This window comes from Melanaphis sacchari, unplaced genomic scaffold (assembly GCF_002803265.2).
Source record: "Melanaphis sacchari strain LSU unplaced genomic scaffold, SCAv2.0 Contig0_pilon_pilon, whole genome shotgun sequence".
NCBI classification, from domain to species: Eukaryota; Metazoa; Arthropoda; class Insecta; order Hemiptera; family Aphididae; genus Melanaphis; species Melanaphis sacchari.
The window spans coordinates 20565836-20580584 of record NW_020270366.1 but is presented as its reverse complement, the minus strand read 5'-3'; the positions used below and the strand labels follow the sequence as shown (position 1 = coordinate 20580584).

General features: G+C 25.2%; 1 protein-coding gene across 1 annotated transcript; it reads right to left on the bottom strand.

The window, feature by feature from the left end:
- Nucleotides 1-305: 305 nt before the first annotated feature.
- On the bottom strand, nucleotides 306-14458 carry LOC112595904 (growth arrest-specific protein 2-like). Its single transcript, XM_025341296.1, has 8 exons — nucleotides 14301-14458; nucleotides 9617-9837; nucleotides 3724-3848; nucleotides 3122-3263; nucleotides 2611-2791; nucleotides 2378-2540; nucleotides 1478-1594; nucleotides 306-643 (listed from the first exon to the last, which is right to left on the bottom strand). The coding sequence occupies exons 2-8, from the start codon at nucleotides 9777-9779 to the stop codon at nucleotides 365-367; spliced, it is 1170 nt and encodes a 389-aa protein (XP_025197081.1). The 5' UTR covers nucleotides 9780-9837; nucleotides 14301-14458; the 3' UTR covers nucleotides 306-364.
- Nucleotides 14459-14749: the final 291 nt, after the last annotated feature.

Genomic DNA, 14749 nt, shown 5'->3' with positions numbered 1-14749 from the left:
AGTTTGTCGAATTAATATTTTTGAAATACTCAGGACTAATATATTATTATTACCTTTGTTCTGTTCATGTAATACAATTATTAAACAATACATAACTTTGTTGTTATTATAATTATTATTATTATTATTTTTTAATGTATAATCTTGCCATTTAGTTGCTGTAGTTGAAAAAATTTAATATAATATGTTGTGTATTTGTATGTAGATAATATTTAACTAATAGGTATATAATATATTTTATATCTGTTTTATTTATCTAAATATATATATATATATTATATGTATGTATTGTGTTATATTAAATATAAAATAATAATAATAAAACATTTATTTAATTGATGTACAACATAACTATAGGAAAACATTAGCGTGCTAAAAGTGCGGATTCGGGCAGCGTTTTGAATGCATTGGGCGAGTTAAACTTTGACCCAAGATATCTGGGAATAGACGACTTGCGTTGTGACGGTGACTGGACCCGACTATTCGGTGGTGCAGGTGATGGCGTCCGGTGACTGGTGGAAGGCGTCGAAACCCGGACGACCGGACGGCCAGGCGTTTGACAAGGGTCGTGACGAGTCAAGAAGTTTTCTAATGTGTCCCATCCACCTCCAACGCGAACCATCATGTGCGTACCTTTTAATAGCTGTGTGGAGAAAAAAAAATATTTCAAACACTATCTATCTAGAGGTGTTTATAGTTCAGTCGATCACAAAGTGATGTTCTACGTAGGTACAGTAGCGTATACATAGATTAATTATAATAAGGAAGGAAAGAGGTGTTTACATGTGTAGTAAAAACCTAATTTATCATCTATATGTGTACGGATCTTTATACCCCGTGCATTTTTTTGAGTACACTCGAAATTTTTCTTGACAAAATAATGATCGTTCAAATTTTGAATTAGGTATCAAAATTTCAAAAAAATATGCACTTAATAATTTTGAGTTAAAATGGAGGGTTTTCATTTAAAAAACAAAAGTTTGTATTGATACTCTTTAAGTCGAACAAAAAATCTCAAGAATTTATTAATATGGTTTTTTATATATAAAAAATATATTTAAATATTTCTAAAATTATATTTTAAATACATTATTGAAGAAGAAAAATGGCTCAGTAAATCGGCCTGTAACTATTTACCTAATACACTTATTTCAAAATATTTGCATCTAATTCAATTTTAAAATTAAATTTTTTCTTTTTCATTTATTTTACTTCCTCGGATGTTTTTATGAACTGCCATTAAAGTAAGACTACTTCAATTTAAAAAAATAAAAATAAATACATATTATTTAAGAATATATCTAAGCACGTTTGATAGCTCTTTAAAAAAAGTCATGGGGAATCAGACCCTCACATTCCCCCACTATGTATACGACTTTATATAGGTTTTAGATTCAACCACAGACTAAATATTTTTATAAACAATGTTTCTCTTCACAACAATCAAACCAATCCAATACACCAAAATAATTATTACCCTGATAAACACGTTTCGACCGTGTATGTTGTATCGTCCTTCTCCTATCTTTTTCAATTTCAATTTTTTCCCTTGACAACGACATTGCGCCAGAGCTTGTCGACTAGCTTGTTTCACCTATAAAATTGTTTGTTTATAGATACTTAATCATTAAAATAACATAATTCGTGATTTACAAATTTTAATTAAGATTAAAGGCAACATAAGGGCGTCAATTGCTAGATGCAAGAACATGTATATTTACATATGATATTATGAACCATTTTTTATATTTTACTATTTTACATTTATATTTTTTGATATTGATAAATGCTTTTCCAATACAAACGTTAACATGTTGATAGTTTTTAACATTTTTAATAAACTTGAAAATGTCTTGAATGATATTCTCCTAAGGTAGGTATGTAATTTTCTTTAATATTAATAAAAGTAGAAATATAGGTACTTAAAATGTAAACATTTTTAATTTTACATTCCAAAACAGAATATAATTCCATACTTTTATGAAAATCAAATATCGAACTTTCAAATAAAGAAAAAAGATGGACTTATAGTTTATAGTTAAATTAAATGATATAAGGTAATGAAGTACATATATAACTTCCAACAAAATTAATTTAAGGACAACAATTTTTTAAAGTATTATTGATACCTATTTTTAAGTATTTTTGTTCTTAAATACTTTTTTTTTTTTAATTACATTTTTAATATTTTACAAAGCAAGTACTTGAATATTTTTAAAAAGTATCTTTTTAAAGACTGGCGATCGACTCTAATTATATTATTTTGGTTAGCTATATCGGTAAATTATTTAACATTCTACACTAAATTCTGAAATGACGCTTCTGCAGTAGTTTAAAGGTATTTAGGTATATAATATAATATTATTTTTCTTATTACTTTGTAATCAAGTTCACTTAAGTTATTGCCGCCTTCGATCGTATAATCATCATCTGTAGTGTCAGACTCCGATTTCAAAGTAACCATGGACGTGGCTCCTAGGCTCTCGGTTCTCCTCAATTTGCTCACCGATCTAATAGCCATTGGTATTGCGCTGGTTGAACTATAATAGATTCATATATAAAAAATATTAATTTTTTTAAATTAAATTTTTGTTTTTGTACTAAACAAACCGATGTCTAATATTAGGAGTAACTGTTTTTGTATCGGGGCCGTCGTTCTTGTCTCTGGCTTCTTCGGCGTCAATTTCTTTTTCCATTTGCACCAAACCCGGTGGTTCCAGACCAAATCGAGAAGCCAAGCGGGACACTTCCATCAGACACAATACAACATTACGTGGTTTATTTTGCAAAACTGTGCAAAACAAAAATATATTAAAGTAATAAGCATCTCTTTAAAATTAAAATACGTGCGTATAGGTATTATACTTGCACATAAGTAAAGGTAAAGTGACGTATTTACTATTTAGGCCGGTACCCTCAAGATAAATTCAAGTTTGGGAGACCATAGTACTTTTATCATGATTTTAAAAAACTGAGAAATGTATTATTTTTTTTTTTTTTTATTAACAATTTCATAACTTAATTTCTGTGTTTAAGAGGCGCTCCTTCTCAAATAGGCTTTGCAGCCGCTAAATTTCAAGATACACTACTGGGTAAATATGTGGGTATAGAATATATGTACCTAGATCGTCACTTTCAAACAGGAGATGTTGGTGTACACCAAGCCGACGACAAAATTGAATGAATTTTTCTGTATTATCTCTTGAAAAAAAACTGTGCCTTGCCGCTGACTCAAAACAACGTGAAGATATTGTCGGTAAATCCTAAAAATTAAATTATAGTTATTTTTGTTTTAATAATAAATCTTTTTTTTTTTAACTTATAACTGAACAATTATATTACTATAATCGTTTCAAAATAGTGTGCTCCAATTGTTATTATCTGCAAGCATGCTAATTGATTAACTTTTTTCAATAGTTATGAATGACTGTAGAGCCACATTGAATTTATTATTATTTTTATACGCACGTTAAGGTAAATTAGTTTCAAATTTTAATACGATTATGTAAAATGCTTGCGGACTCAAATTGGATTTGACTTGTCTTAAGGTACGGTTCCCCTGCAACGTCAGTGAAAAACATGGCATCATGACACCGCACATAAACGTCTAGCATAGGTAACCGGTCCGGTAGTTGACACTAGACGCCTCGTTAAAACGTAGCAGGGAAACTGTACCTTTAAAATAATATTTTATATTTTAAATAAATCTAAAATTCAACGTACGCCTTTGTAATGTCCTGTAAGTATGGACTCGTGTGCTAAGCACTCGATTGTTTTTGCTAAGCGACACAGTATAACACCATTGTCCAACATATCTAAAAGATTGATTGCATTCAACCAATCGATGTCTAAAAATAAAAATATATTAATCTTCCCAAAACCAAACAATTTTATAAATTACTTTCTTTTCTTTATTTATTAAATAATTTTTTAGTATATTACATAGGTACTATTACAAGTCTTAAGGTCTAATTACAATTTACAAGGATAATATGATATTTACAGTTTATATTAAGTTATTAAATATTTTTATTAAGGATTAAAATTAAAATTTAATCTTTATCTACGCTGATACCTAACTGCAAAAGTTCTTAGTCGTAGTTTTAACCGGTTTTTTATTTTAATAATAAATAATCGTGAATCGTGATTAAATTATGAAAAAAAATTGTTGCGTTTTCTATAACTATAGGTAGTATACTTGTATTTTAACACATATACAGTTTAGATTCTACATGAACAGTAGTGTAATGACTTCAGCATGACAGTACCTATGTATATCAGTGATGAGCACTAGAATTTTAGTCACCGTTACGTCTTAAAAAATATACCTTTGTTCTTTCCTATCCTGCATAATGGAAGATGACTATCGAATATTAGCGTATCCAGATGCCAGGTGACTTAGGATATTATTCAGTAAACATTACTACAATGCTATTCCAAACTTATAACTATACTATTAATAGAACTGTACTATTAATTAATAATTTTAATCACAAAACTAATTTTTATTTAAACATGATCTTATCAATTTTTTAAGACTAATTTTTAACATTTTCCAATTAAATATATATTTAAACGGAAAAAAAACTTTATTTAAGGTCAATAATTATGTAATCTAAACCAATCAGAATAATACGTACAACATTTATTTTATCAGCAAATTACCATCATCTAAAGCTATTTTTAATCACATTATTTTATTTACCTATGTATTCTTATGATATAAAAATATATCTGTGTAAAAAGATTATATAATTGTGCTGCTAAAAATGATCTTATCATAATTCTGTTCTACTTTATAAACTACTCTGATGAGTCTGATGCTGTTGTAAACATTAAAATGCTTATAAATTATAATTAATTAATAAAATATGATTTATAAACTAATCAAAAAATTAATATTTATTATATATCGAAAGTTATAAAAAAAATTTTAAATAATTATTCTTTTTTTTAAAAAAACAAGTTTATAGTTTTTTACACCAGAGGCAATCTAGAAATTAACTTTTAATTTTATCATTTAAAACGATTTACTAAGCATACTTACTCCCAATTTTTATTTTAATATTGTTTTAAAATTCGTTTTTGTTAAGAATTTTTAAGTATATTAAAATAATAAATAATATATATACTTTGAAAAAGACATTATACTCTTATAATAAAATGTAATGTAATAAATCTTTCATAAAAATATGTTATATTTTAGATGATTTTTATATATATAATATATTATTAATCATTATACAGATAAATAGGCATATAGCCTTATATGTTCTACTTATAATATGTAGGAATTAGGTGGTGATATTGCATTGAGTGAGGTGAGCATGTGCTTAAAAATTATATATTCACAATTTACCTATATTATATATAAATATATAAAGTTCAATTTTACATAAAATCATTATGTAATCAGCTAATAGAATACCTATTAATGGCAGTATAGCCATTTACATTAACTAATAAAATCAATTATTTTTACACCTATATTATTTAATCCATAATTTGTAATAAATAAATTTGATAAAAGTAAAGTAACAAGTGATTATTTTTTTGTTGAAAGTCGGATTGTGATTTTTTTTACCGTAAAAAGTTACTGTATATAATGCGTTTGATTGCAAGGAGTTTGTTACTTTGATTATAATAGGGAAAATAGGGTACCTAGTAATTTCGTAACTTTGTATTTTATTATATGCGCATTTATGGGTGCACGCAAGATCGGTGTGTCCGATCTTTATTCAATTGCGTAATTACTAATTATGTCTGAACAAGAGGTATTATATTTATATATTAACTCTAAATTCTAATTATTCAACTGAAAAACAATATAGATAGTTACTCACTTTAAAGGAACTTAACATGTCTTTAACAAGCATGAACACTTATAGGTTTTTATTAAAATATACTGTATACAAATATAATATACACAGAGGGCGTTTTTTTACTTGTATTTTCTATTTGACCTTGAATGGGTGGGATTGGTGACGTCACTCCAGGGATGCTGTGACTGGGTTAACCAGAATAATATTGATTCCACCCTCTTGGCTGGATATTATGTTTTTACTGTTGTCTGTTTTGATACTCTTTTTATAGATTAGATGAAACTACATATATTATTTGTAAGTGGAATCATTGAATTCAATTTTACAATGTTAAAAAAAAAACCGCTATAAATTTACAAAAAAAAAAAATAAATAAAAATATCTATCATTTTGTTCCACTAATAATAGATAGGCGAGAAAGATAGAATGGTAAATCATGAAGGCCTCTTTTGTCATGGTTGTGTTCATTTTTTTTTTTTGTTATTGTTATTATTTTTATTATTTTTTTTTTTATACGTGACATTTCAAAGTCCACCAACGTACCATCTTACTATATCTATAGAATAACTCTCCTTGCCGCTACGGTACTATCTATACTAGACTCTTTATGGCGTTATAAACATATTACATGTATATATCAGGTACCAATAAAATATATTCTAGGCAAAAATAATGTGACCTTTTTAACTGGAATAGTAAGATAGATTTTTTTAGAACAAGGAAACAGAAGGACTATAAATTATTTAGTCCAACAAACTCAAAGTCCAGTGGCGTTTTCTCTGGGTGTGCAAGTTGTGTGTTAACGCCCTAAACATTGATGTCATACATGTGTGTAATATTGTAATTTGTAATTCATATTAGTATATTACATGGTTATATAATTTTATTTACAAAATCTTAAAATAATTTTCATGTAAAAATAATAATATCAAATAATAAACTATTGTTACTATTGTCTATTTTAAGCTCTAAACTCGACCATTCGCCCGCGCCGTCTGCAGCTACGACGCGCAACGGCGTCCAATAAGATTACGCCGATTACGGAATAATATTGTATTATGTTGTGTTTGTGTAGGGTGTAGCCGTGTAGGACGTTAATGTTTCGAACAACGACTTGTGGTATCTAATATCTCATATTCGTAATTTGTCGTGATATTTTCGGATAACTTCGGTGCCATGTTAATACTAGACCAAGTCGTTGAAAATGAAATTAACGACTAGCCACTACTCACTAGTCTAGCGCTAGCCTATACACTGTGTTTGGACCGTTAGTGGGGATCGTCGCGGCTGCACGTTATCCTGTTTACGTCGTACACTCGTACTGCAAGACTGCAACGCCGATCGTCGAAAACATAATATATTCATTATTATATTAATTAGTACATTTTCAGTTTTATATTATATTTAATTTTATAGATGTTGGATTTGGATGTATTTTTAAAAATTTAAAAGTATTTAAAATAAATAATTTTAATAATATGTTGATTGTTAATAGTTGATACGAATTTATTTCCCGTAAGGGGAGTTTTCCTAATTGTTTTCCTCACACATTAACGCCTAACGCCGAAAGTCAGGAAACGCCACTGTCAAAGTCACTAACTCTTGATTAGTTTCTACAGTAGTCAAACTAAATTAAACGAATACATCTAATGGCTAATATACGTGTTGACATTATACAATATAATGTTTCTATAGAAAAGAAATCATATAAATAATGATGTAGAAACGTGTAAAATAATTTTAATTAAGAATTAATAGATATTTAGGTAACAGAAAAACAAAAAAATCATTAGAGACCTAATGTAATTTTAATTTATTTTTTAAATTTAAATATTTACAGTTAATTTAGTTAATTTAGTTTGTTAATTACAATTTATAATTATATAATATAACTGCATAAAAGTAAAACATATTACTTAGCATAAACTTTACTGGTATATATGATACATATTTTAATGTTTAGAAAGATGCTATGTATCATACTTATCTTACTTAAGTATTATCATACTTACGTACTTATACGATAAATTATTATATTTTTTCTCAATCATAACGATTATTTTATGAAAAATTGAGAAAAAAAATCATTCTTACGTATTTATTACTCATAAAGCGTGCTTACGCGTATTAATTTTAATTACTTAAATTAAATATTATATTTTATCTTTAGTCCAAAGCTCAAAAATGTATTTCATAATAATAATTTTTTTTTATCTAACATTTCTAAATAAGACTATTAATGCATTATGAATAATATGAAATTTTAAATTTCAAAATTGTGTATATTCTATTAGCAGTATGCCAGAATACATTAATACCTACCTATCACCTATTTATAGGTAAACATATTACGTATTTATGATAAATTATGAATATATATTTTATGAAATTTGTTCCATGTTAAGCAACGATTCTAGTAAAAGTTAAATAAAACAACAACAATAAGTCCCATTTATATCTATGTTCTATACTGTATTATATATTATGACAGTAGTAAATAATTTTGTAGATATAACGATACTTATACAGTAATATAGCGTGACATATGGCTTCAGAAACGGTGTAAAAATGATATTCATTGGTTCGTACCTGTACCGACTGTACCTTAGTATATCCTGCAGATAATAACATGAATGCCTACAATATTTCAGGTTTTCCATTTACTGACGAATCTTTTTTGCGTGACTCCCGCCATATCGAATTAACAGTAAATCAAAATATTTTAATTTAATTCGGCATGATATTCTAGAGAAACGCATAAATAAACGATTTAAGTTAAATAACACAAGATATAAGCATTGTCACATTGGTTGTAATCTATGTTGATGGTTTGTGATTTTATAAATTTATCAATTACATAGGTACCTATTATATTATGTTCACTAAAATATATAGCAGTAAACCAGTGCATATAGGCTACATAACTAATGTACCTAATGTACTATAGATACTAGTAGTTATATAATAAAATACGAGTAATTCAATTATTTTTCTTGCTCTATAAAATAAAAACAATTAATGTACCAACACGTTTTAATTGTATAATGTCTGTATATAAGTAGCACATAATATACAAGGTGTCTTGCAGGTACCTATACCTAATTATATTATCTTCGTCATTAATTGTTTTGTATTATATTTTTGATGCATAATTTAATAAGACAATGATTGTTGCTATACATTTTTATAATTAACAATACTTTTTGAATACCTAACTAAATAATTAAAAATTAAAACTAAAATTAATTTTAGTTTTCACGTATTTTCTTATGAACTTGAGAATTAAGATTGAGAATTTAGGGATAAGTAATTTATTAACTATAAAATTTATTAATTTAATAACACATATTAGAAAAGCTTGATTTTTATTAAACCTAACTTATGATTACATAAAAATATGCAATGTATTTTAAGACACAGTGTCTATTTAATACAGAAAAAATCATAGATATATTTTATGTACGATAGCTGTCCTATTTTAATTATTATATTATTACACATATTCACAATAAAATTCAAATGATCACATAAAATAATAAGCAAAATTAACCTACGTACTTTATATAACTGATAGCTAGTAGCATTGATTATAGAATAGACTATTCTTAATGCTAGTAGGTTGTAGGTATTCGTTATTTTGAATAGTAGGTACTATAATGTGTGGGTAAACTTTAATTTATGAAAACCTACCTATTCACAGTATCAAATTAAATATTAAATTTAATTTTTATATTAAATACAATTATTTATTTGAATATTCAGAACCCATAATTACGTCAAAAATTTGTACTTACTTAAAGATTTATTGATCCAGTCCGCTAAATCTTCTTGTAATGGTAAAAGCTGACGATTTTGACTATCTACTATTTTTCCTTGATACTGTTCCAAATATTCTTGATCCGTATCAGTAGAAGGGATCCTATGATCTATGAGGCTACCCTTCTGTTTCGCGTCCATTTTTTTAAGTGATGAACGCGAAGGGATCTTGGATCATAAATGTTGTTGTATGGATGTACTATATAATAAATTAAAATATAAGATAATATAAAATATAAGACAAACTATTATTTAAAAAAAAAGTTAATTTTTTTCTGTTTCAATTTATAAATAATTGGTAAGTAAATTATAAAACTACCTATGTTATAATTTAATAGCTATTTAATATATTTAATAAACATTTCTGAGTGATGACATTTTTTCAATAGGTATATGTTTCCAAGAACATTTTATAGTTAATTTATAATAAGTAAAATGAATATAAATAGCTTAAAATTAGTTTATATTTTAAAAATGTCTTTGTGTACAAATAATAGTATTTTAAGTAAAAGTAGAATGTTTAAGTTTCTAAGAATAAAAAATCATTAAAAAAAATTTTTATTATGCATTTAAAATTTGAATATCTAATGAAGTAAAAATTTAAACATTAATCGTTCGTAAACAATTTATATGATTTTATCCTTTCTTTTTTTAAGTTTTTATTAAGAAATACACAATCTGTACTATTTAGCACAATAAGAGCATCTAGTGACAAAGCAAAAAAATATATCGAATGTTTGAAATAAGTAACCACCTATTAATGACACTAGATCAAGATTAACCTATAATTGTTTATTTTAAATCATGATAAATAACAAACATGAGGATTCGTGATTCAATTTTTAAATTAAAAATTAAAAATGTTATGAATTTTTAACTATAAAACAAAATAGCATATAATAGAATATCCTAATATTCATTAATTTTAATGTTTCTAATTGTATGTCTAACATGTTATATGTATTTATATAATGGGTTAAAGTTGATGTTTAAAGACCTTTTATTTTAATTTCTATAAATATAGTTAAATATATATTTTTACAAATAAAAAAATCATAACTCATAAATATCAGATCATTGATAAATATTAAATGCTAATTTATTTTAGTAGTTATTATGTTGTGATTCTTTTGACACATCAGTTATATTTTTAAATATATAAAACATATTTATTTTTGGAATAATTGGTATAGAATTTATTTTTTTCATTAATGAGTCTTAATATTTTTTACCCCTTCTAGGCTAAGTAGTATCAACATCTGTAATTTTCAAATCCTTTAAATATATTTATACAAAATAATCCTTATTATAATATTAAATAATTAATTTTTTCACTGAACTTAAAGATAAAAAAATATAAATCTGATATTTTACATAATTTAATTTGTTAGAAATATTCATTGATTTACGTAATTTTAAAACCATCTTATATCTATTAACTAGATTTTTTCGGTTTTTTAATAATTTCTTTTCGTTTAAAATAATTATTAATTCTTTGATTTATCTCTTGAAATTTAAATAAAATACAATTAGGGTAATTTTATTTTACTTTAAATCTGTTCTTTATTCAGCATATAAACAGTAGTATAAAATTACCATTTTAAAATACAACAAACAAACTTATATCTCATATAGTCATACGAGTTAAATGGTAGCGATTGGTTTGTTCGTGACAATATCAAATTGCCTTAAACGTTTAAATTACAATAATTCTTCTCCAATCTTATGTTTCCTTTTTATTAAACTTCTTAATTTTTAATTCATGTATTATGCGGGTGTTGTTAAGTGAACGTTTGACCCAGTTGTCATGGACAGTTAACATTTGAGTGAAAATGAAAAAGCGAAAAACGTTATAAATTTGATGGTCTACTAAACTAAAAGGAATTTTAAAGTCATAGAAATCAAGTATTCATTAAAAAATTAATTAACTTTATTTTAGTATGTAAGTAGTAAGTAGTAAATAATAGTACATTAAATGTAATGCACCGGATCCGCTATACCACTGTATTAGTAAGTTTTTTTGTATCATTATTTTTAATAAACATTGAAATATAACTACACGCAAAGTATCAATGGATTAGGTAGATAATTCAAGAATTTTGTATCTAATATTTAATTAATTATACGCATAAAGCAATTTTCAAAGTTTCCTTAAGAAAATATATCTATATAGACAAATAATAATTTTAAAATATTCTATAGTTTTAGTTGAGTTGTGTTATGATAAAATTAAAATTTCTGTTATATTTCCATGGCTTCTCTAAATTCAATATCTTTAAATTTAAAATTTAAGTGCAATGAATGTGCAACATATTATTATAGCTATTTTTATGCTGGTATTTACTATTCATTGATTTCAAGACATTTCTTAACACCAAACTTAGATATTTTTATTCTATGCTAAAAAACAGAAATGGCTCAAATTCCTTTTTAAATAACTGCACAACAAATTTAAAATTCTTTGGTTAAGTAATTTAAACTACAGAAACGAATTATTCAAAAACTTGAATATTCACTACATTTTTATACATTAAAATTTTCAGTAAACTTTCTAATTTGTTTTTTCTTTAGTATTAAAATAAATTACATTATAATAGATACTTCCATGTATCATATGCCTTAAATATTTTTTAACTAACCCTTTCAAACATCATTTCTGAGTTTCTGACTTACTCATACTAGTAAATAATTTGTTTCATAATAAATAAAGGTTATAAATAAAATATTAAAAATTAACAGTAAAAATTAAATTAAAATTTTATTTTTAATTATACAATTTAATATATCATCCAATACCAATGTGTTTTATAATTAATATATATTTTTTTAAACAAGTATTTATTAATTTATTATGGATATGGTTTTTCTAATTAACAAATTAAGTTTACCATTGTGCAATGTAAATTTGATAGATATATATTTATATATACCTACCATTGCAAATAAGTAATAACACTTAGAAAGTGTCTACTAATCAATTTGATTCGGCTGAATCTATTTTCTATCAATAAATATATAAAAACATAGAATTGTGTTGATACTGGAAAGAAAACGAGTCGGTTACTTGTAGGTAGGTTCATTTCCCATTGTACGGTCTACCTAACACAATATTGTGTCAGTATAACACCCAAAATATCCTATCAAACGCTCGGTTTCCCATTGTTTACCTATATAAATTAACCTATATTTTTTTAATAAAATATTGAATCATTTGCGATTAAAATAAAATTATGTGAACAAATGTTGATATTTTACGACTTTTTACTACAACAATTCAATCTAAAAAAAACTAATTTAATTAGCCCGTAATCATCAAATAATTTTAAGTTCAATAAAAATTATTATTAGGACTACTTATATTAAAGAAACATTTATTACCTACGACTAGGTATATCAGGACCTATTATGCATTTTATTTAAAAAAAAAATTAATAATTTAACTTTAATTCTATATAATTCACATTTATATTATTCAACCTATACACTTCTCTTTCTTATGTATTCAAAAAATATTAATTTTAAGTACTTAACCAGCAAGAACTTTTTTATTTTATTATTTATTATATAATATCAATAAATCTGAGTAGTTTTAAAACAACATTTTTCTATTTATATGAGAATGATATTATATAATAAATATATATATGATAAATATTTAAAAAATTACGACAATAATCTAAACGTGATTTTTAAATTCATTTTTATACGTGTGGTTATAAGAAAAAAAACATCTATCACGTATTTAATATAAGTACCCTGAGGTTGTCACATCAAATAATTGGAAGCATATTTTTTCATACTTTTTATACTCAACATAATAGTATATAGTCTCATTTTAGGCATGACGAAACAATTGCTGTCCGAACATCATTACATTGTCAAACTTCATAATATATATTATACATACATGTGTGAATGGAGAGCTAAATCCATGCGTACACCTTCATTGTAACCCAATAGATCAAAATATTACTAACGCAAGAACAGTTATAATGTGTTTGAGTATTCCCATATACATAATCTATTACATACGGTATTATATTTTATGTAAACGAAATTCATATAGGAAAATGATCATTTTTATTTATATATTATACATACATAATAATTAATAATTATACTATAGTACTATACTTTGCTACAATATTTTAATCAATATCGAAATCATAATGAAATTTATTATACGCTCTATTTAGAAATTTATTATTATGTTCTTAGTTTGAATTAATATTTCCAAACAATTATAAATTTAAATACAACATAATTAATGACAAACCGATTTTACGTACACAAAATTCATATAAAAATGAACATCCATAAGTTAAAATGTGTACAAAATATGTACTAAGTACTAAGTAGGCAGTACAATAATACAAATATATATACTTACTTGTGGTGTTTACTTACAACTTACATGATTACATTATACTAGATGTATAAGTATATTAAAATAAGCTATTACAACACAATTTCGTTTTTGTTTTTTTGTTTTTATAATTTCTAATTTTATTTATTTATTTTTAACGCATTTTTGAGTAAACTGAATACTAATAAGTAATAACTATGAAATCATATATACAAAAATCAATTATGAATTTGAATAATGATATTTTTCGAATTTTCAACTATTTATAAATTACATACAATTTAAGTTTTACTCACTTGATTGATATTGAACTTTCCATATTAGAAACTTTAGAACTGATCTTGAACGTCGATTGAAAAATTGTACCAGACATAGTTTTATTGCAGCGATAATCAGAAGAACAACGAAAATCACACGAGCGCGCGGCGGTGGAAACTGTATGTTTTGGCGGCTCGGAATAGGAAAACTCCGGAGAAATTGAGTAAAACGCTCAGTGCTGCCTTGTGTTACAACTTACAATATTTTGTTGCGTGCATTTAGACCATTATAATTTATATTACAATGTAGGAATAAGCGATGTATTTACAGAAAGGCTTCATATGAGAAGCCCTGAAATGTAATTCAATGCAATTAAATTCATTTCTTAAGTTTATTTTTTCGTTTATTATTTATTTTACTCTTGTTCCCTTGTATCACATACATACACAAATACATAAAATACATATTTAAACACGTTAATCTTTAC

Coding starts and splice junctions, on each gene's coding strand:
- LOC112595904 (XM_025341296.1), bottom strand. CDS start 9,779: ATGGACGCGAAACAGAAGGGTAGCCTCATAGATCATAGGATCCCTTCT. Junction 2,792..3,121: donor GTTTGAAAGTGACGATCTAG/GTACATATATTC, acceptor TGTTTTGCACAG/TTTTGCAAAATAAACCACGT. Junction 1,595..2,377: donor TAAGTGAACTTGATTACAAA/GTAATAAGAAAA, acceptor ACAATTTTATAG/GTGAAACAAGCTAGTCGACA.